Source organism: Rutidosis leptorrhynchoides, chromosome 9 (genome assembly GCF_046630445.1).
Source record: "Rutidosis leptorrhynchoides isolate AG116_Rl617_1_P2 chromosome 9, CSIRO_AGI_Rlap_v1, whole genome shotgun sequence".
Lineage (NCBI taxonomy): Eukaryota > Viridiplantae > Streptophyta > Magnoliopsida > Asterales > Asteraceae > Rutidosis > Rutidosis leptorrhynchoides.
This window is the reverse complement of record NC_092341.1, coordinates 353,640,452-353,663,543: the sequence shown is the minus strand read 5'-3', so window position 1 is coordinate 353,663,543 and position 23,092 is coordinate 353,640,452. Positions and strand designations below refer to the sequence as shown.

The window sequence follows — 23,092 nt, the reverse complement described above, 5'->3', positions numbered from 1 at the left end:
TTTTTTAAGGTTTTGACCGCTTTTTACCAATTAACCGTTGTTTAACGTTGACCGTTTTTACCCGTTTATAGATCCATTGTGACAGTACACAAGCAAATACGTTGTGAAATCCGTTCCGACAGCCATCTCTGTCGTTTTTTACAACACTGGTAGACGGACTTAGTCTGCCCATAGACTGTGTACATAATGAACTCAATCTGTGTTCATCATCGAATCTGATAAATTGCTAGTGTTTTTGGTTTGAATCTTACACAAGAATGCTTAATCGCTACATATGGAGTATATTCTATTCGATTTCAAAGTTTAATTCAATCAATTTAAATTTTTGACAAAATCTCACAAGTATGTTGTAATACGTCGTTTATCTTTGATTCAATGTGTTATCTTCTATCATAAGTTATCCATGAATCCGATCATTGTATATGTATGATAAATAATACTTAAGCTTAAATACCAACACTTTATAAGATTAGTTGTATACCATCACTTGAACATAGTCCTAAATACTTTTCTTACTTTCCACTTTTCATTAAAGTGTTTCCGTGAAACAATGCGTGAGATTAAGTCACCACTCGCTAGCTTTTACATCACATCACAATCACAATCATAATTATATGTAATGTAAATGTAAATGTAATTTTACAAACTTTCTTTACGTTATGAAAACAGTAGTACTTAGATTAATTTGCATATGAGCAAAAAAGAATCTCATTCGTAAAAATAACTGTTTATTTATACAATAAGAAAATTCACGTATTATTCAATGTTATCTCTAGTTAAGATTAGGTTGCCAAGTCAAACGTAGACCCATATGCTTGCCCTCTGCTTGCTATTAATACCACACTCTACCCATACACTGAAACATAAATCCCAAAAAATGGTTGAAGAAGCATACAACAATATCACCCGACCCGTATCCATTCCACACCATCTCATATCCGAAATCCTCACAAGACTCCCTGTCAAATCCCTGACCCGATTCCGCTCCGTTTCAACCCAATGGAACTCCACCATCACTCACCCATCATTCTCCAAATCTCACTTCACCCGTTCAACCGGTGCTGACGTCACCCTCATTCTCACCTTCATCAACCGGTTCAACTCTGAACGCACCATCTTCTCCGTCACCATTCCTCCCAACCAGACCCGGTCCAGTAACCCGACCTATGTCCTCACCATCCCCGGGTTCGCCCACCCGTTTGTTTCGCAGTCCCTTAATGGTTTGATATGTTTCAACTTGGGATCAATGTGTGTTTGCAATCCGTCCACTCGGAAATTCATCAAGCTTCCGTGGCCGAAAGCAAAGGCCGCGAACCCGAACAATTCGGGTTCGCGGCCTCTAACATGTCACCGGGCAAACGCGTTCGGATTTGACCTGGTGACAAATAAACATAAAGTGCTAGACACTTGGATTTCGTGTTATGATACTCATGACAACGAAATCGTTATGGAACAAAGAGTGTTTACTATCGGATCGGGTGGTGACACGTGGCGGAGGATCGCGAATGGCCCGTCATATTTTCCATTTAATGAGAGCGTGTGTATAAACGGGCACATTTACTTTAGGGCGTTTCCAAGTATGATCGCGTCGGATAAGCCTGTTATGGTCGCATTCGATGTAAACCGTGAAGTTTTTCGATTCATTAGGATGTGTGATGATGAGATCTCGAATTCGGAAGAGACGGTTTTGATGGAATACGATGGATGTTTGACTATTGTTGACCATGAAGGCTTTACAAGTGGTGAAAATGGTGTTGTTCTTATGAGGGTCTTGATTGATGAAGGCAATGGAACATGGGTTAAAAGGCGGTTCGAGATTCCGGCTACATATAGCGAGATAAATGATCGCCGGAGATTTATGTTCTCCGGGATGACATTTTCCGGCGAGATGATATTTACCGAACGAAGCTTAGCAAGTCCATTCTATGTGTTGTTTTACGACATCAAAAAGAATGAAATAAAAAAAGTGGAGATTTGCGGGCTGACTGATTTCGAGTTTAGTTATAGTAACGTTCTTATGAATGTTACTAGTGTTAATGAACACGTAGAAAGCATTGTGTCATTAACTTAGGTAATCGAAATATCGAATTGCATTTGATAGCGTAATAACACGAGCATGTTAGATTAGGTCGATATGGTGTCGAAAGTTTACTGTCTAATTATCAATGCATAACAAGAACAATCGAAGAATAGGTATAGGTATGTTACATATATGAAAATTTAAATTTAAATTATACAAGATGTTATAAAATAAAACTTGTTGAAAAGTTAGGCTTGGATTGTAGTTTGGCTCTGTGGCGCTTTTTGCTTCTTCTTCGAAACTTTCTTCTCCACAGGGGCCCCACCATCAACATCGGTCATGATTTCAATCCTGGTAAAGATGGGGCTCGGTAGAGCCATGATTTGACCCGCCTTCAACCCACCCCATTTTGTATCGTTCTGCATTTCAAAAGATTTTAGGCACGTTAGTTGCATACATATGGCCTAAAGTAATGACAACACAGACAAAATGTGTAACTACCATTGTAATGGGTCAAATTGTATGGACTACAAATTTAGCTAAAAATAAATAGGTCGACCCACCCAGTTAGTTGGGTCAAAAGTCACCAAAAGTATACCCTAGTGTTTACAACATTTATAAATTATTTGATTGATTTTTTAGAAATGTATAAATGAGTAATACTATATTAGAAATACATCAACCTTTCACAAATTTGAAGAAAATATTGAACGAAAACATTAGACATAAAGATTGTGAATCCAAATCCATGCTCTGCTTTCTGCAATAGTTCATATTTTTCGGGTGTGGTTTAGTGGTTCTTATAGTATAAAAATAACAACCATCAAAAAATCGGCTAGTGGTTGGGACCCTGATATCCTAACAAAAGGTGTGAGGTTCAAACATTACTAGTAGCATATTGGTCGGAGAAAAGTTCGGAAACGGTCATAACCCGCATAGGTCGCGTATATTAGATTAAAAAAAAAAAAAAAAACTTCTTTACTCGGGTAACCTGAAAACTTTATCCGTTTTATAAAAATAAAACTGTGTTTGGAGAGGGAAAATACCCATGTGGCAGCATTGAATTGTTGTTCGGTATAGCCAAGTTGTTGATAAATTCTGAGACATAATTTTGGTGCGACGGGTGACAATGCAACCGCGATAATCCTCATTGCCTCTAATATAACTACCAAATCCTGCTCCAAGATAACATATCAGGATACAAAAAATATACGACACTCTATATCACTTGGTTTGTTCAAAACCAACACAAATATTGAGTGGTCTATGGTAATCTCTAAATTAATGCAAATATTTTTCCCTTTTTTTGTGCTTGTATACGTGTTATCCAACCATTTGAAACTGGGGGTCCTATCAAACTGGCATGGCCCACTCATGGAATAAACAAAGGTTTGAAAATGGGGGTCCTATTTAACAAATTGATAACCCAAGTTGAAAGGCAACCTCTTGAGGGATAGATAAAATACATATATTCATGACATAATCGTACACAAGTTGATGCGCATTTAGTCAGCATGTGGGAGATAGATATTTTAAATTGACTTTTACATTGTGTAAAGATAACAGATCTAAAATAAAGTTATTTATTAGCTTGCACAAATAAACAAGTAATGTGCAGGACTTAACTCTCACATGTATATTTAATATGAATTTAATGGTAGAAGATATTTTTGAACAAGATTTAAATATTAAATTAAATGGTTAATGATATCAGGAATAAAAGAGACAGATATAGTTTTTTTTTTTTTTTTTTTTTGATTAGCCTGGGTTTCCTCCTCGCTATGCGAGTCGACTATATCCCAGGGCGACTACCCGCTTTGCGGGCAGCCCGGAGTCATCGCGGGTGAACCTCCGTGGGGTTTTTAATTGCTTGCATGGATTTGAACCCATGATCCCCTTGTTAAAGGGGTAGGCCCTTGTCCACTCCACCACCACCAACTTGGTTGAGACAGATATAGTTACAATACCTTAGCAGCAGAATCAAATGACGCGCCTCCTTGTTTAAAAAGAGACCACGGTGCACGTCCATCAATGTATAGATTGCCAGCGTTACCGATTTCCAGCACACTTTCACAAGCGGAAGATAGCATTAGACTTTCGTACTCAGCCTTTGACTTTTCAACCTACAAAAGAGAAGATTTTAATCTCATGACAGCATGCAAGTTAACTACAAAGCGTAATTAATAGTGTACCTATTTGCTAATGGCGATCATCAATCACTAAGGATTATCACATTGATCTGATTCCAAGCAGATTTTTACCTTTCTCATGGTTGACTAGTATTTAGGCATGCATATAATTACATAAATTTAGTCGAGCAAATTGCCCATTTGGAATAACAAAAAAGTCAATGGTCCTGATTAGGTCCATAAGGTTCGTTTGTCTCTAAACATATGGCAAATAGTTAAAATACAATCTTGCATATTGTCCCTTACTGTAGTTACAAAAAAGTGTGTGACTGTATATCGTGTTGCAATTTTCGGTTAATAACAATAGATTCATGTAAAGGGTACGACTCTTAACCGTGTTTACCCACAACCATAATACAAGGAATAAACAAGACCGTCATGCAAAGTGTGTGATTTTTTTATAAACAAGAATTTAAAAAATTTATGTTATGAATCTTACCAGCTTTTCTACAGTGTTCTTGAAGTCATTTGCTTCGGCTGCAACACTCGAATCCACAACCAAAGTTGATTGGCAGTTCTTTTTCAATAGACCAAGTGTACGATTAAGAAGATTTCCTAAATTCAGTAATTAAAATTAGAGGTGGCAATTTAGAGTTGCTGACCCGTTTACCTAAGAATGGGTTCAACCGGATTGTGTTTTATCCAAACAAGGTCAAATAATATATTTAGCTAAAAGGTGAATGGATCAGACGGGTTAAAGGTGCCTTTAGTTCATTTATAAAGCATACAATCTCCTAAACAAATTCAGCAAATGTTTGTAGAGGGACTAACGCCGTGCATTATGTAGAAAGTCAGGGAAAATCAATATAATTATTACTCCGTAATATATAGGGATCATTGGTATAATTTGATGTAAACCACAGGGACTATCGTTGTAATTTACTCTTACAATTATAAATTTATATTTATTACTGATAATAATATTGTTGTAGTGTTTTATGCAATCGTAATATAAGATAATTTTTTATAACTATTTTATAAGGAGAAATAGTGTTTGAATGTCAACCCAACCCTACCAATATTTTACTCTACCAAAAATTGACCGGGTTCAACTCAACCCCATTTTGACCATTGACCCAACCCGGTTTTATTAGAAGAAAACATGCTGTTGAAAAGATAAACAAACACGGCGAATTACCAATGGTGTTGGCAAGATGTGCATTGACGATATTTATGAAGCGTTCTTCGGAGTAATCACCATCGTTTCCAAATTCAACTTCTCTGAGGAAAAAATACCTGACAGCATCGGCCCCAAATTTTTGCACTAACTCGTTTGGTTCAACAGTATTCCCTAGTGACTTTCCCATCTTCATACCATCCTAAAATTTTACAAATAAAAACCATTGCTGCATGAAATCAAAAGTATGCACATGAGCAATAATGTGCATTTCATGTTTAAAACACATTTTATATTTTTATATTTATATATAAAATAGATAATCAAAATTTGGAGTTTGATAAATTATTTAAAATATTAAAGAGTTGAGTTCCATCAACTAAAATGAGAACATGCATTCATAATTTTGAAAAGTTAGTAAATACCTTGGTTAGGAATCCATGGCCAAAGACGGTTTTGGGAAGGCTCAGTCCAGCTGACATTAACATAGCAGGCCAATAAACTGCATGAAAACGCAATATATCCTGCTCAAATGTTGCAAACATTAATTTGTTAATTTCATATCATGCATATTAGAAATGGTGCCCAGAAAAACCCTTAAAACATAATTCTTCTTTTTCTGATAATTATGTTATATATGAATACAAGAACTATATTATTACAGTGACAATACAAACATATGTATACAACTTTTTAATAAAGCATGATAGGAGGTGTCATGCATTATAACCCATTTAGGATGACTGCTCACCTGTTTGAACCATTTGACATGTTTACTTTTATTAATGTTAGACGATAGCCCTGATGGGCGTCGTATGAAAAATCCTTAAAAAAACTAATTCCCTATTTGAAAAATCCTTGAAAAACTAATACCCTATTTAAAAAAATCCTTAAAAAAATAATTCCCTATGGGAATCAGTAAGAGACGATACATATAGACTCAAAGAAGTAAATAATTTAAAATAAGATCCAGTAGTAAGTTTCAAATGGCATTCTAAACCTAAAAGATAACGAGATGTTATCTATATATTTTATAACAATTCGAAATCTTAAATTAAATACACATCTTCATTTCTATAAGAATATTAAAGAGAAAAACCTACACTACCTTGCCAATCAAGTGCAGCGAAGCAGGCCAACCTAATGAAATTGCAGTTTGTAAACTAGGTTGCTCTTGGTCCTCTGATAACGCTGATATATACCTGTGCAATGAACACAGATTATAGAGTAAAGCATTGATAATCATGTGTAACTATAAAATATGAAAGGCTCCATATGTACCATAAATATTAAAATAATAGACACATAAAGAAATTTGATAAATACGTTTCAAAACTTGTCAACATGTCACGTATAAAAGTGAGTTAAGTGAAGACCAAAACTTACCCTAACAATGCATCAAACCAGACGTATATGGTTTGTTTTGGGTCATTAGGGACTCTAATACCCCAATCCACCGAAGCTCGGGAAATTGAAAAATCTTTTAGCCCCGATTTCATCCAGTTTTGAACCTAAATAACCATATTCAACAATCATACATTTTGTCACCCAATGTTCATAGATGTAGTCCAAATTAACAATTCATAAAGTGACAAAAGTAAGATATCTACTGCCTGACCTCATTTAAACGATAAACTGGTTGTACGAAACTTGGATTATGTTCTAGAATATCTTCCAACCGTTTCTGATACTTTGATAGGGCAAAAAAGTAATTGTCTTCTTTCCTTGCGACACATGGCTTTAGGTGCGTTGGACAACAATTGTTTTCGAGCAATTCCTTTTCATCCTGTAGATGTTAAATAATGTGGCATATTTAACCAACTTATTTATAAATGGGTCAAATTTGAGTTATGTTTGGTCACTCTCAAATGGGTCAAATGGGTAAAAGAGAGTTGCTTGGAGACATAGGAGTCAAACGCCGTATAAAGTGTATCTTTAATGCATAAAATGTCGTATACCAATTTATACTAAACTAGATTAATATTAAAATTGAAAAATATATTTTGGGTGTTTTTGGTGAAAGTAGTTGGAGCTTAATTTTGTGGCTAAAGTGGGACCTTTTTATTTTTTATAAATGCTTTGCAAAATAGCTGGAGTTGGAGATTATAGTTGTAAAGTAACTAAAAAGGATAGTAAAATATATGATCATATGATAATTAATTATATCAAGGGTATTTATGTAATTTCTCATTTCATAATCTACGAGCTTATTTGTAAGCTCCAAAAATTGTCACCCAAACAATGCTACTAGCATAAACTTATGGGAAGCTAGTCACCCAAACATACCAATTATATGACACACTAAATATTTATGACAAAACTAAAAATTCTAAGCAAAAGGTGTTTTATGCCAATCCAACCGTACTAAGATGACCTGGTGGTATGACCCAAACGGGTCATCCAACATGCCCATTTTCGATCAAGCATCAATTGCTTAGTGAGTGTTACAAGCCAAAAGAATGATTTCAATTAAGATTAGTATCTACAATCTATGAGTTCAAGGTATGTACCTTGTACTCCTCACAGTTGACACAATATAGCCCTTCATAATCAGCTCGATAAATATCACCATTAGCAAGAACCTTTGTATAAAATTCTTCCACAATAGCTTCATGCTTAGGATCAGTTGTTCGGATGAACTTGTCATAAGATATATCTAGCTGAAAACCACAAGATCACGAATAAACATCCAATAACATAGTACTAAGTAGCAAACATTAGCTATTTAGTAACATGAATATTATGAATTACATCTTTCCACAAGGCTCTATAAGACTGTGAAATTGCATCACAATGATCATTCGGACTCGAACCACCAGCAGCCGCTGCCGTAGCTATTTTCTCTCCATGCTCATCTGTTCCGGTTACGAATATAACCTTCTTTCCAATTAGCCTCTGCCATTAAAAACAAAATTTTTAGAATATAAACTTATCCAATGTTCTTATTGTAACTGGTCATTTTTACATGATTTTGGATAATAATCCCGATTCAAACTTTTATTTTTCACCAAAGCTAAAATCTTTAAAAAAATACATTTTGACTTTCAAAAGTCAAAATTCAAAAATCATCCTAATTCATAACTAGCTAACAGGAATGCTAAAAACTTTGACTTTAGAAAGTCAAATTTTAAATCCCTAATACTTCTAAGTAGTTAACTTTTTATAATTAGGGTTTAAAAGAGTAACAATGATTTGGGACCTGAAAGCGAGCAATGGCATCCGCGGCAATGGTGGAGTAAGCACTGCCCATATGAGGAGGGGCATTTACGTAATAAAGTGGTGTTGTGAGTACAAATTGGTCCTTTTCTTCAATTGTAGAGCTTGAATTGCCATTGCTGCAACTGCAATATAAGGCAGCTCCTGATCTTTTAGGAGAAGATGATGATGATGATAACCATTTTGTACGGAAATTGATATGAGTTTTGTTAGCCAAAATTGATGAGGAGAAAAACAAAGTGGCTAGATTGTTTCTTTGAAATTGAAGAGAGTGGTGCACCCTGGTCACCGCCATATCTGTTCTGTTGTTTAACGATTGAACCTTGTTTTAATCAAGCTTTTGGGTTTTTGGAGATAGAATGGGGCTTACTCTCCAAGACACTTTTTTATTTTGATTATAGAAGATTAATATAAACGTGGATAAAAAAATACAACAAAGTGGGTGTAGTTTAGTGGTAAGAATTCCACGTTGTGGCCGTGGAGACCTGGGCTCGAATCCCAGCACCCACATAAATTTTACTTTTTTCACCGGTTCTATGAATTCAACCTTTATTTTGACCTGTTTCATATGTCAGAGCAACTAATTATTATAGAAGGTACGCAATGTTTAATTCCTATACAAGTTTTTGTATGAAACTGATGTTCACTTTGTACATATAGTTTGTTCTTGGCAATTGTGTTTAGCAAATTTGAATTCGAAAATTAATGTGCTAGATAAAACTCAAGTTGAGTATAGGTTTTCTTGAATTAAAAAGTTATATGGTGATTATTGATTTGTTCAATTTTCATGAGTATGATTGCGGAAATTGCTAGAACGTTAAGGGCTATGACTTTGCCAAATGAGGCTAATTGCGGTTATTTGAGTGATGGGAATTGCCAATGGAGCTAGTGAAGGACTGAAGAGTTTGTAGCTTGTCACCTGTGTAATATATGTATGAGACGTGATGAATAACTTATGTTATGCTGTACTATTGAATCAATTAGATATGAAATCGTATGTTGGAAATGAGACAAGACACTTGATTATTTGTTAGTTTAACTTATTATGCTATTTTGTAAATTTAGTACTGACTAATCATGTTTCCTTACGATTTTAGTAAATTTCCATCTTTAGGTAGCGAAGTGGCCCAAAGAAAAGAAACATTGACTTGACTTGAAGGTAGGTTTTTGTAGTATGGTTCCTCTTTGTAATCCTCTGCCAAGCTCTTAATGTCATCTTTTATTTATCTAAGTCATGGTCGAGTTATAAATCTTTTGGTGTCTTAGCATGAATGTTGGTATCTTGTTATTACTAAAGCTGTTCAAAATATACACATTAAGATATGTTATGTAAGTGGTCAATTGTGGTTGCGTTTGGTGGATTTGGAACAACTTGGTATATATTTGTTAGTGATTTATTATGTTGTTTGTGTTGTTTAGAACCTATTTTGATGCATGATGTTGTGTTTTGAATCACGAAAATGAATTTAATGGTTAGTGTTATAAAGGGTTAAAAATTTGGCACATAAAAATTTGATCGCATGGTCGTCATAATTTTCGGACCGTAACTAAGCTTTCGAAGAATAAGATGTTCATAGAAAGCTTGGAGAGTGTACTTTCTGTTGGACATGGTCGTGAAGCCAAATTCAAATTTTAAGTGGGTTATATGAAGGAATTAATGTGTAAAGACCAACTCGGTCAGGTTTTAAGATGTTTCTCTTTGTCATTTTTGGGTTTGTATACTTCATGTATGCTATATGTAAAAAGGTTTTGGGTTGAAGGTCATTTCATTCTTGCATAAATATTATATATAGTAAAGAGAATTGAAGGACCTATGTTGTTTGTTTTTTAAGCCAGCCATCATACGTGTGTATTTTCTTCATCAATTTTAGGTATTTGGACTGGTGTTTTTATCAAAATAATGATAACTCATATATAAATGAAGTCGTCTTTTAAAAGAAAATGCCACAAAGTTTCTGTAGTTGTTTGTAGAGTGTGGGAACATGAAAACAATAGCACTACATGCCAATTACTACATTCTTTTCTAAGAATTTCAAGTGGTGATGTTTATGTCGTAAAAGCCCTAATTGTGACGCCCTAAAATCAAAAAGTGAAAGTTTTTTTTTTTAAACATTAATTCTGTCCCAGCTGTAAGGCGCGGAGCGCGCAGAATCTGCGCGGCGCGCGCTAACCCCACATCAGATACCCAGAACATGTTTCACAATCGGGATTGAAAACACACTATATGGTGCGGCGCGCCAAGTCCTTGCGCAGCGCGCAACATAGCAGAATCTGATTCTGCAGTTTTGACAACAAGTACACATCCAAAAATCATTCATTTCACAAACATTACAAAGTACCTGATCATTCCAGCTGTTTTAAGTATTTTATATTCAAATGACTAAAACTTATCATTAACATAATCATTCATGACGACTTTTAACTTACAAAACATTTACCAACTTTCACAATGATCAAAGTAAACTTTAATGAGACTTTACCAAAAACACTTTTAACAAACTAGCGTCACACAAGCGGTTCTAGAGCTTTAGTCCAAAAGAAACTTGCATACCACTTTACCCTACGTCGATGCTCCACTAGTCCGTAGCTATTGCCTTACCTTCTCGATGTTTGCTTGATCCTACAAAACATACAATTATCTCGACGTAAGCTTTTGCTTAGTGAGTAACCCTAAGGTTACATTTATACATTCACATATCATACTCATTTTGACTTTATCTTTCATCATACACATAATACACCTCTTATAAAGTTGACCATCATCCTCTTGCACGGGTGCAATCTGGATGTGTCAACTCGTCTTAACACGTATTATCACAAAACACATATCCTCTCGGGAATATGCCCTTTTGTGATACTTAACAAACTCAACCTTTATATGCTAATCCTCCCGGAACTAGCCCTTAACTCTATCTTCATTTCTTGCAATCAAGTGCATAATCCTCTCGGGATTAACCCCTTGTTGCTCCCTTAAAACTTAAACTACGAGTCCGGAATTCTCTCAAAATTTGCCCCTCATTTCTCTACTTAATCATCAATAACAAGTGCACAATTCTCTCGGAATTGGCCCCTTGTTGCTTTCAACTAAGTCATGTGCTAGTTACCCGACTAGCAATCCCCTTTTAACCCGTCCAAATTACCCCAAATAACTCACCTTGGCCTTGAACTACTTCCTCAATGCCTCCAAATTCCTTGTCTTACTTAGCACCTATGACATTATGCTAACCTTAATTATTGTTCTAATAAATAATTTAATCAATTACATTCATTAACTTAGGACTCCTTGTCCTAACCCTTCACCCCATTTACAAATCATAGTACTTGACACATTTCTCATGCACTTCTAATTCCACAACATAACTTTTAAGTTCGTTGTGACATTTACACAAACACTTGATGTGCAAGAACACTACTAAGCATGTAGCCACTAGTTAGGTTTCTTCATCATTTCATAACTTCAATTATCCATATATGAAACAATAAAACCCCTAAATATCATTACTAGTTCTTAAATCAACTCATCAAAGCAACAACATAAGTCATTTAACAATGACACTTGAAATTACAACATGCACAAGCTAATTTCTCAAAACTAAAACATAAACAAGTTAGGGTTTTCTTACAAAGATGAAATTGATGCTAGAGAAGGAATAGTAGCAGAAATTGTCTTCCTTAAGCTTGATAGACACTTAAATTCACTTCCTTGCTCACTTATCACTTCTAATTCACCAAAACCCTAACCTTGTGTGTACACTTAACCTTATCTCTACTCTTGAAGTCCCAAAACTGAGAACAATGACTTCTGAAACCCCATTTCTGCACTTAAGCCCGACGTTTGCACTTTGGTTCATTACTTTCAAAACTTAACAAAACAGTCCCTGAAGTTCCAGGCATGTTGCGCGCCGCGCAGGTTAATGGTGCGACATGCCATTATGCTGATATTGTGCTGTCACAACTCTCCTCACCTTGGATTGTTCGCGTCCTCGCAAACCATTCTTGATGCAATGCGGGGAAGAACTTAAGTACCTATTTCTCAGGTTCCCAAGTATACTCGGAACCTCTCCTATATTCCCACTGAATCTTTAACATGGTTACTGTTTTATTCCATAAATGCTTAACCTTTTGATCTAAATTCTTACCGGTCTCTCGGCATACCTTAATTTCTCATCGATCTCAATTTCATCAAGTGGTACATGCATTGTTTCATCCACTAAACACTTTCTCAATTGTGATACATGAAAGGTATTATGTATTTCGCTTAATTCTTCGGGCAAGGCCAACCGATAAGCCACTTTCCCGACTCTCGCAATGATTTCGAATGGTCCTACATATCTCGGACCTAACTTTTCTCTTTTCCTAAATCGAATGATACCCTTCCACGGGGAAACTTTAAGCAATACTTTATCACCGACTTGAAATTCAAGTGGTTTTCTTCTTCTATCCGCTTATGCCTTTTGTCGATCTTGTGCCATTTTCAATCTTTCTCGAATTCTTTCTATCATTTTCGTTGTTTGAAGCACTATCTTGGTGCTTCCTATTTCATTTTGACCAACTTCACCCCAACATATCGGGGTTCTACACTTTCTTCCATACAATAATTCATAAGGCGGCATGCCAATCGGGGAATGATAACTATTATTATACGCAAATTCCACTAATGGTAAGTGAGTATCCCAACTTCCACCAAAATCTATAATACACGCGCGTAACATATCCTCCAATGTTTGAATGGTCCGCTCACTTTGACCATCCGTTTGAGGGTGGAAAGCGGTACTCACGTGTAGTTTTGTACCCATTTATCCTTGAAATTTCCTCCAAAATCGTGAGGTGAATCGAGTATCTCGATCCGATACAATGGACACCGGCACCCCATGCCTTGCAACCACATCTTGAATATATAACTTAGACAATGTTTCTGAAGACGAGGCTTCCTTAATTGGCAAAAATAATGCACTTTTGGTTAACCGATCGACTATCACCCATATAGCATCATAATGTCGAGGGATTTTCGGTAGTTTCGTTATAAGATCCATGGTAATTTCTTCCCATTTCCATACGCTGAATTTCTAATGGTTGAAGCATAACACTCGGCATTTGATGGTCGGCTTTCACTTGAAGACAAGTAAGACACTTATGCACATACTTCACAACATCTCTTTTCATACCCGGCCACCAATAATCTCTTTTTAAATCTTTATACATTTTCGTGGCACCGGGATGAATCGAATACTTAGACTTATGAGCCATATCGAGGAGTTCGTTGCGCACATCATTTTGCAATGCACCCATATTCTACCATATCGTAAACTCAAACCTCTTGAATCTTTTTCAAGGTGGTCTACTTGACCCTTAATTCTCTCTTTTCTCACATTTTCGAGCAATAATGCTATCCATTGGGTTTCTTGGATTCGTTGGAATATTTGTGGAGCTACAACCATAGCCAAACTTTTTACTCTCAAAACATGATGCTTTTCCTTTCTACTTAGTGCGTCGGCCACCACGTTGGCCTTCCCCGACTGATATAATATTTCACAATCATAATCCTTTACCAAATCAAGCCATCTCCTTTGGCGGTTGTTTAAATCTCGTTGGTTGAAAAAGTACTTTAAGCTTTTGTGGTCGGTATAAATAGTAAATCTTACGCCATAAAGATAATGGCGCCATATTTTTAACGCGAAAACTATTTCAAGTCATGAGTGGGATAACGTTTTTCATGAATTTTCAATTGTCGAGAAGCATAAGCTATAACTTTCCCTCGTTGCATGAGTACACACCCCAATCCCTTTTTAGAAGCATCGCAATATACCGTCATATCATCATTTCCTTCCGGTAATACTAAAATGGGAGCATGTATCAACTTTTCCTTAAATGTTTGAAACATTTGTTCTTGTTTATCATCCCACTTCCAAGTGACATCTTTTGGTGTTAACTTCGTAAGTGGAGTAGTGATCTTAGAAAAATCTTGTATAAACCTTCTATAATAACCCGCTAACCCTAGAAAACTCCTAACCTCGGTGGGATTCGAAGGTGGTTCCCATTCCAATACTTTATTGGGTCGACATGTATTCCTTGACTATTCACTATATGATCCAAAAATTGTACCTCTCGGAGCCAAAACTCACATTTTAAAAATTTTGCATATAACTTTTCTTGCCTCAAAGTTTCCAATACTTGCTTCAAACGCGTACAATGTTCTTCTTTACTCTTGGAATAGATCAAAATGTCATCTATGAAAACTATTACAAACTTATCAAGCATTGGCCGGCACACTCTATTCATTAAATCCATAAACGCCGCCGGAGCATTTATCAAACCAAAGGGCATAACTACAAATTTATAATGTCCATACCTTGTTCGAAAGGCCATTTTCGGGATGTCTTCTTCTTTAACCTTTAATTGGTGATAGCCCGACCTAAGATCAAATTTTGAAAAGAAACTCGCCCCTTGTAGTTGGTCAAATAAATCATCAATTCTAGGTAGTGGGTACTTATTCTTAATTGTGACCTTATTCAATTCTCGGTAGTCTATACACATTCTTAACATACCATCTTCTTTTTCACAAATAAAACCGGGGCTCCCCATGGAGAGCTACGAGGGCGGATAAAACCTTTATCGAGTAACTCTTGAATTTGTGTCATCATTTCTTTCATCCCGGATGAAGCCAACCGGTAGGGAGCCTTTGCAATAGGGGTAGCTCCTGGAATCAAATCAATACGAAATTCTACCTCTCTTTCCGGATGAACACCGGGCAATTCATCCGGAATACATCCTTGAATTCATTAACAATTGGGACCCCATCAATACTATTCGCACTCTTTGTTTTATCAACCACATGTGCTAAGAATGCTTGACACCCATGTGCTAAAAATCGTTTGGCTCTTGAATACGTACACAACGGTATCGGTTGTCTTCTTTTACTACCATAAATAGTAACGACTCGCCCATTAGGCGCATTCACATGGATTATCTTCTTTAGACAATTAATATACCCTTCATTATCACCGAGCCAATCCATACCTACTACATGAAACTCTCCCATTTGCATAGGAATTAGATCTATAAGAAATTCTTCATTATCAATTACTATAGTACACCACTTATACACTTCGGTGACTCTAACTGTCCAGCTACCTCAACGTCTAATGGGTGTTCGAATTTACTCACGGGTACATTTAAATTTTTACAAAATTGCATAGAGACAAAAGATCTAGAAGCACCACAATCAAATAAAACATTAGCGGGCATATCATTTAATATAAATGTACACGTCACAACGTCGTGTGACTCCTTTGCTTCGTAGGTTGTAATTTGATAAACACGTGGACGAGGTTTGACGTCACCCGCACCCCGTTCCCTTTTAATTACTTTTCTATCAACCCCTTCCGATTCATCCTTCTTATACTCGGGACATTCGACCATAATATGTCCTTCTTTTGAACAATAAAAACACTTCACCTTTCCCCGACATTCAGCCGCTCTGTGTCCCATTCTCTCGCACTTGAAACAAGCTTTTGTTCCCGCTCGGCATTCACCCGGATGGCGTTTCCACATTTCACACACGCTTTTCCTTCCTTTACACCACTTTTACCCGACTTAGGAGATTGTTTGGATTTTTGTGGGGATTCGGAATCATACTTCGCCTTCTTCGGGCTAAGACTTTGGAACCCCGCATCATGATCAAATTGCCTTTTTGAGGCGACTTTCTTCTTTATATCAATCTCACGATTCAAGGCTTTATCCATCATTGTGGCTAGATCCTCACAAGCCTTTATATCAATGAATTCACTTATCTCCGGATTTAACTTTTCATGATAATGTTCTTTCATCAATTCATTATTCGCCAAAAACTCCGAACAAAATCGGGACTTATCACAAAACATACTATTAAACTCCATCACCGACATGCTCCCTTGAGAGATATTAAGGAACTCTTGTTTTAACCTCGCCACTTAAGGGGAGGGAGCGAAGTATCCCATAAATCTTTTTCGAAAATCGGCCCATGGAATCTTAGTTGCCTTATCTCTCCCAAGAGACTTTGTTAACGTATCCCACCATTCATGACCACGACCTTTCATTTGGTGGGCCTCATAAATAACCTTTAGGTGTTCGGGACATGAACATAATAGAAACGTCTCTTCAATCTCATCTAACCACCTTTGACTAATTAACGGATCGGACTCCCCATGAAACACGGGTGGATTACACGTAGAGAAGCTTTTAAATTCAAACCATTCATTTTTCTTCTCATTCGGACTTTCAAGTTCCTCAACCCGCTTACCACTAGGACCATCATTTTTCAAGATCGGATATTTAGAGGTAAAGGCCTCAAGCTTTGAGTCTAACATCTTATCCATCTTTTTCTCCATTTGCTCCAAGAGAACCGACCCGTATTGCAAAAAGGCCTCTTTAATTTGACTCGCAAGGTTTTCGTTACCGCCACCATCTTCATGTTCACTACTTTCGGGCGTGTAGACCCGTTCATCTTCACCCACTTCAATTGTATCTTGTGAATGAGTCGACATCTCTTGAACACACACACTGAAACAAGAGAATTAAACTTTAGTCCCCAACAATTCAATAATTCATGCTAAATCCAATATCAATGATCTAATCCATTGTTCATAGTTGTGATGAATTTTCGTGCACCTCACGACAATATAAAGGCACTGGCCAAGTGCCCTTATATTATTGCATCGTGCACTTGATTCACCAACAACACATTCACAAACGGAGTTATCCTCTTGACAACATTCACAATTATAATAAACATCACAAGGACATCCTATGGAGCATGGCAATTCTAAGTCATTAACTTATGCAAGTTTTAACCGCTTGTTCATTTCAAACTCATGGCATAAGCCTAGATAACCCCTATCGTAGATTATCCAAGTCTCTTAAACCACAGCTCTGATACCAACTTGTGATGCCCTAAAACCAAAAAGTGAAAGTTTTTTTTATTAAACAATAATTCTGTCCCAACTGTAAGGCGCGGCGCGCGCAGAATCTGCGCGACGCGTGCTAACCCCAAATCAGGTACCCAGAACTTGTTTCACAATCGGGATTGAAAACATACTATATGGCGCAGCGCGCCAAGTCCTTGCGCGGCGCGCAACATAGCAGAATCTGATTCTGCAGTTTTGACAACAAGTACACATCCAAGAATCATTCATTTCACAAACATTACAAAGTACCTGATCATTCCAGATGTTTTAAGTATTTTATATTCAAATGACTAAAACTTATCATTAACATAATCATTCATGACGACTTTTAACTTACAAAACATTTACCAACTTTCACAATAATCAAAGTAAACTTTAATGAGACTTTACCAAAAACACTTTTAACAAACTAGTGTCACACAAGCGGTTCTAGAGCTTTAGTCCAAAAGAAACTTGCATACCACTTTACCCTACGTCGATGCTCCACTAGTCCTTAGCTATTGCCTTACCTTCTCGATGTTTGCTTGGTCCTACAAAACATACAATCATCACGACATAAGCTTTTGCTTAGTGAGTTAATGGGTGTAAAAAGGGAAATCGTCATAATAAGTAACCCTAAGGTTACATTTATACATTCACATATCATACTCATTTTGACTTTATCTTTCATCATACACATAACACACCTCTTCTAAAGTTGACCATCATCCTCTTGCACGGGTGCAATCCAGATGTGTCAACTCATCTTAACACGTATGATCACAAAACACATATCCTCTCGGGAATATGCCCTTTTGTGATACTTAACAAACTTAACCTTTATATGCTAATCCTCCCGGAACTATCCCTTAACTCTATCTTCATTTCTTGCAATCAAGTGCATAATCCTCTCGGGATTAATCCCTTGTTGCTCCCTTAAAACTTAAACTACGAGTGCAGAATTCTCTCAGAATTAGCCCCTCGTTTCTCTATTTAATCATCAATAACAAGTGTACAATTCTCTCTGAATTGGCCCCTTGTTGCTTTCAACTAAGTCATGTGCTAGTTACCCGACTAGCAATCCCCTTTTAACCCGCCCAAATTACCTCAAATATCTCACCTTGGCCTTGAACTACTTCCTTAATGCCTCCAAATTCCTTGTCTTGCTTAGCACCTATGACATTATGCTAACCTTATCAATTATTGTTCTAATAAACAATTTAATCAATTACATTCATTAACTTAGGACTCCTTGTCCTAACCCTTCACCCCATTTACAATTCATAGTACTTGACACATTTCTCATGCACTTCTAATTCCACAACATAACTTTTAAGTTCATTGTGACATTTACACAAACACTTGATGTGCAAGAACACTACTAAGCATGTAGCCACTAGTTAGGTTTCTTCATCATTTCATAACTTCAATTATCCATATTTGAAACAATAAAAACCCTAAATATCATTACTAGTTCTTAAATCAACTCATCAAAGCAACAACATAAATCATTTAACAATGACACTTGAAACTACAACATGCACAAGCTAATTTCTCAAAACCAAAACATAAACAAGTTAGGGTTTTCTTACAAAGATGAAATTGATACTAGAGAAGGAATAGTAGCAGAAATTGTCTTCCTTAAGCTTGATAGACACTTAAATTCACTTCCTTGCTCACTGATCACTTCCAATTCACCAAAACCCTAACCTTGTGTGTACACTTGATCTTATCTCTACTCTTGAAGTCCCAAAACTGAGAACAATGACTTCTGAAACCCCATTTCTGCACTTAAGCTCGACGTTTACACCTTGGTCCATTACTTTCAAAACTTAACAAAACAGTCTCTGAAGTTACAGGCATGCTGCGCATCACGCAGGTTAATGGCGCGACGCGCCATTATGTTGAAATTAGGCTGTCACACTAATGTGCATACTGATTAGCTTTGTGTTGGAAAGGAATATTATTAGACTACGACACCCAAGGGTTTAAAGCACTGCAATGTTGTAATTGGCTCCCTAAAGACCCGCATAGACGTTTGGGACTTCAACAATTGAAGCATTGCGTTTATTGTCGAGGAAGGAAGTTTCAAGTTATGTGGTGCTAGTGATTTAGCCGTGGGTTTAGATACTTGAATTATCACTTAAAAATGTACTGTAATTTTCACCAGGGGATATTACAAAACGAAAACGATGTGTTCTACACGCCGCCATAATCAAACATGAGAGTCAAAATCCAGACCTCACCAACACACTCTAACTTAACCAAGACATCACCAACACACTTTAGCCCAGACCTCACCAATACTCCGACCAACCCAAATGGATGGAGAAAGAACATGAGAGTGAAAATCCCGATCAATGGAGAGGGCAAAGATGAGGGCTTATAAGTGAATGCACTTTAGGAAAATACAATGAATAACATAGACGGTGGTAGCATTAACGAAGGTTATGAATTTTACAATAGTCAAAACAACTATCTAGGTTCCGGCGGGTATGGGACTCAACTATAATTTTTGTATTCTCACACTGCGATGATTTATTTGCTAAATAATTGTGATAATTATTTGGTACATCTAAAAAATAAATATTATACAATAGAATTAGGACGATTTAAGACAATTAATTCGTTACAACTAAAAAAGAATATTGGACAATGAGATAGATCATGTATGTAAAACCTAAGTAACATCATATTCATCAATTATCATTTTCTGTATAAAATAATCGATCATATATGTAAACAATTATTTTTAGCATGCTATTTGGTTACAAATTGTATTTTAGTTATTTATTATTTTATTGTCATGAAAAATCATTATAATTATACCAAAGTTTAGTGAGAATACAATCTGTTTTGTTATGCCCCGACTTAACCCGAATCTTTTTATGACTTTCATGTTTTTCACATATATTTGACTTGAATAGTTTCCACATGTATTACTTAAATTTTTTAGGACCCATCATTTAGACATAAATCAAGAGTAAAAATACAAGAAATTAAAAGAAAATATAAGATACTTAAGTCTTTTTTATAATAAAAAAAATCACAGGTAAGATTGTGATTAGGGTAAACGTGTAAAGAAGTGTTATGTCTTTCTAAAAATTGCTTAGGTAAGTTTGAAGTGTATGTTCTTAGATATGTACCTGGAATGGCAACAAGTTACCCATCGTCTCAGGTAACTGTATATATTTGGTAAACTGACTTTGTAAATGAAGTCTATAAATAACAGAACCTTACTTAGAATCTCTTACAACAAAAAAAAAAACTAATCAAGAGACTCTATAAAACTTCACTTTTGTTGGACATAACCCTTTTCTTTGTGGCCTCGCAGTAGACTAGATAATTTCAAGTGCGGTTCTTCTTTATAGATTTCAATTTTTCCTTTACATTGCTACTTACCTGTTAAGAAAAATGTGTCTTCCTTATTTTTACTCATCTGTTTATGCTTTACATTCTCGTTTGTTGCAACTCTTGAAATGAACAACGTAGCAAAACTAGGTTGCCCAACCAAGAGCGGGAACATAACAGTTCCCTACCTTTTCGGTATCGGCAACAACACCATAAATCATGGTCGTCTCAATGATTTTGATGACCCTATTCGAGACATAAAAATAGACCCCCTTATATACATTAGATTTTTAAATACAAATAAAAAGATAATACTATTAAAATTATCAAAAAGAAGTTATCAAAACAAATGTAGCAATTTATTTTATTCAAAAAGTAATTGTCATTTCAATAATATTCTGCTACTGTATATAAAACTATGCTATTGTTTATTAAAATTTTGGGCCCTAATAAATTTTGGGCCATGTTCGGTTGTACACTCTGCACATGCATCGAAGACGTCCATGCCACAAATGGTTGTCCACTCGACTCCTCATTTAACGTGATTTGTAATCCCTCCTTCAGTCCCCCAAAGTTATTCATTGGATCAACGGACATCGCAATACACAATATTTCGGATCCAGGGGTTGATGAAAAGTTGTTCGTCTACACAGTTGCTACTTTTAATTGCTTCCGAAAAATGTAACTATTGATGTGGATAAGAAAATGATCTTCTTTAACTTGGAGGCCATCACATTCACAATCTTTGTGAAAAACAGATTCACAGTTATTATGTGTGATGACTTTTCCTTTCTAAGGACTTTAAGTGGTAATAATGTTGTTAGCGGTTGTGTTGGTATATGTCGCCAAATCCCTATTGTGCCTACTAATGAGCGTTGTCTACAATATGTAATTGGCACCCTAAAGACCCACATAGATATTTGGGACTTCAACAATTGAAGCTATGTGTTTATTACTGAGGAAGGATGTTTTCGAGTTCCGTGGTGCTCGTGATTTAGCCAGGGGTTTAGATACTGTTAGGAAAATGATTTTTTAGAATTTGATGAGTCAAAGTAATTTGGCTAAGTATTGTTAAGTTTTGAATTTTGAGTCTTAAAGATATGAGTCTGAGGTATAGACTCAAATGTTATTCGAAGAGAGAATCTGGAAGACAGACTCAAGTGTATTATGAAGAACACAGACTTAGAAGAATGCTTTGAAGAATGGATAACTTAACTGAATACGCATGAATCCTTGAAGATAAGAATGAAGAGATTTTATCAAAGCAAATATCTCTGATTTCAAATAGAAGATTTGATTGTGATTCGATCTTATCTAGTTTTCGAATTTATTGGGTACTTTGTTAGAAAACGAGATCTTTTAGACTTTGAGGGGGTAATTTTTCCTTGATCGCAAGTCTATAAATATGAGATAGGTTTCACAACTCAAATCGTCACTGAATACAATTCTCTACTGTTATTCAATATCTTTGTTATTCATATTGTTGTCTTTCATTATATTGTTAAAATCAATTATTTTCGCACTTGATAAACATTTCATTTATAGTTGTTATCTTGTTTAGTTGATTACTAGAGTTCTAGGTTATACAATTGGGACCAACAGATACTTGAAAAAGGATAAAGTCTACTGCGGTTGTTGTGATAGATTGAGCAATCAGATCAAAGAGGAGGGGTTGCTCTATGTCTAATGAAAGAAAAACCAACAACGAGTGTTATAATGTGGATGGTGTCGACGTGTATAGATTTTGATGCAAAGCGGGTTACCATGGTAACTATATCTCGATCCGGGTTGCGTAGGTCAATTTCAAATTCATAATTTATCTGCTTATTTTTTTGTAGTTTTTTGATCATGTATGTTGATATGATGCTTATGATGCTTATTTACAAGTGTGAAGTAATAAATAGATAATATAAAATATATCTACAGATTGATTAGGTTTTATAGCTTTACCTACCTGTAATTTTTTTTCTTTACAGACATAAATGAGTTCGACGATCTTAGTACCTACCCTAGCATTGTAGATTGCCTCAAATACTCAGGGGAGCTACAACTGTACGTGTTCACCGGGGTCTGTTAAAATGCTAAATGGTTACTGATACTAAGTTTCCTACGAAAATTTTTGCTACATGTATTTTTTATTCAAGTGTGTATGTTTTGCAATCATCACAGGTAGCTATCAATGGGCATCTTGATATGAAAATTAAAGTACGGGTCACCCACTGGTCTAAGTAAAGGCACTTGTTTCCTCAGTTTAAACAACGTTTTTTAGAGTCTTAAC

The 23,092-nt window shown here is 35.9% G+C and overlaps 2 protein-coding genes and 1 non-coding gene across 3 annotated transcripts; 2 read left to right on the top strand and 1 right to left on the bottom strand.

The window, feature by feature from the left end:
- Positions 1 to 877: 877 nt before the first annotated feature.
- LOC139865641 (putative F-box protein At1g47790) lies at positions 878 to 2,249 on the top strand. Its single transcript, XM_071853715.1, has one exon. The coding sequence runs from the start codon at positions 878 to 880 to the stop codon at positions 2,069 to 2,071; it is 1,194 nt and encodes a 397-aa protein (XP_071709816.1). The 3' UTR covers positions 2,072 to 2,249.
- On the bottom strand, positions 2,064 to 8,854 carry LOC139865640 (methionine--tRNA ligase, chloroplastic/mitochondrial). Its single transcript, XM_071853714.1, has 12 exons — positions 8,526 to 8,854; positions 8,078 to 8,221; positions 7,837 to 7,986; positions 6,945 to 7,112; positions 6,713 to 6,837; positions 6,435 to 6,528; positions 5,752 to 5,850; positions 5,348 to 5,528; positions 4,649 to 4,764; positions 3,988 to 4,143; positions 3,067 to 3,195; positions 2,064 to 2,439 (listed from the first exon to the last, which is right to left on the bottom strand). The coding sequence occupies exons 1-12, from the start codon at positions 8,835 to 8,837 to the stop codon at positions 2,269 to 2,271; spliced, it is 1,845 nt and encodes a 614-aa protein (XP_071709815.1). The 5' UTR covers positions 8,838 to 8,854; the 3' UTR covers positions 2,064 to 2,268.
- Positions 8,855 to 8,980: 126 nt separating this feature from the next.
- TRNAH-GUG (transfer RNA histidin (anticodon GUG)) lies at positions 8,981 to 9,052 on the top strand. Its single transcript has one exon. It is a non-coding gene; the product is annotated as a tRNA-His (tRNA).
- Positions 9,053 to 23,092: the final 14,040 nt, after the last annotated feature.

Coding starts and splice junctions, on each gene's coding strand:
- LOC139865641 (XM_071853715.1), top strand. CDS start 878: ATGGTTGAAGAAGCATACAACAATATCACCCGACCCGTATCCATTCCA.
- LOC139865640 (XM_071853714.1), bottom strand. CDS start 8,837: ATGGCGGTGACCAGGGTGCACCACTCTCTTCAATTTCAAAGAAACAAT. Junction 7,113..7,836: donor TCAACTGTGAGGAGTACAAG/GTACATACCTTG, acceptor TAACATCTACAG/GATGAAAAGGAATTGCTCGA. Junction 6,838..6,944: donor CAGTTTATCGTTTAAATGAG/GTCAGGCAGTAG, acceptor ATGGTTATTTAG/GTTCAAAACTGGATGAAATC.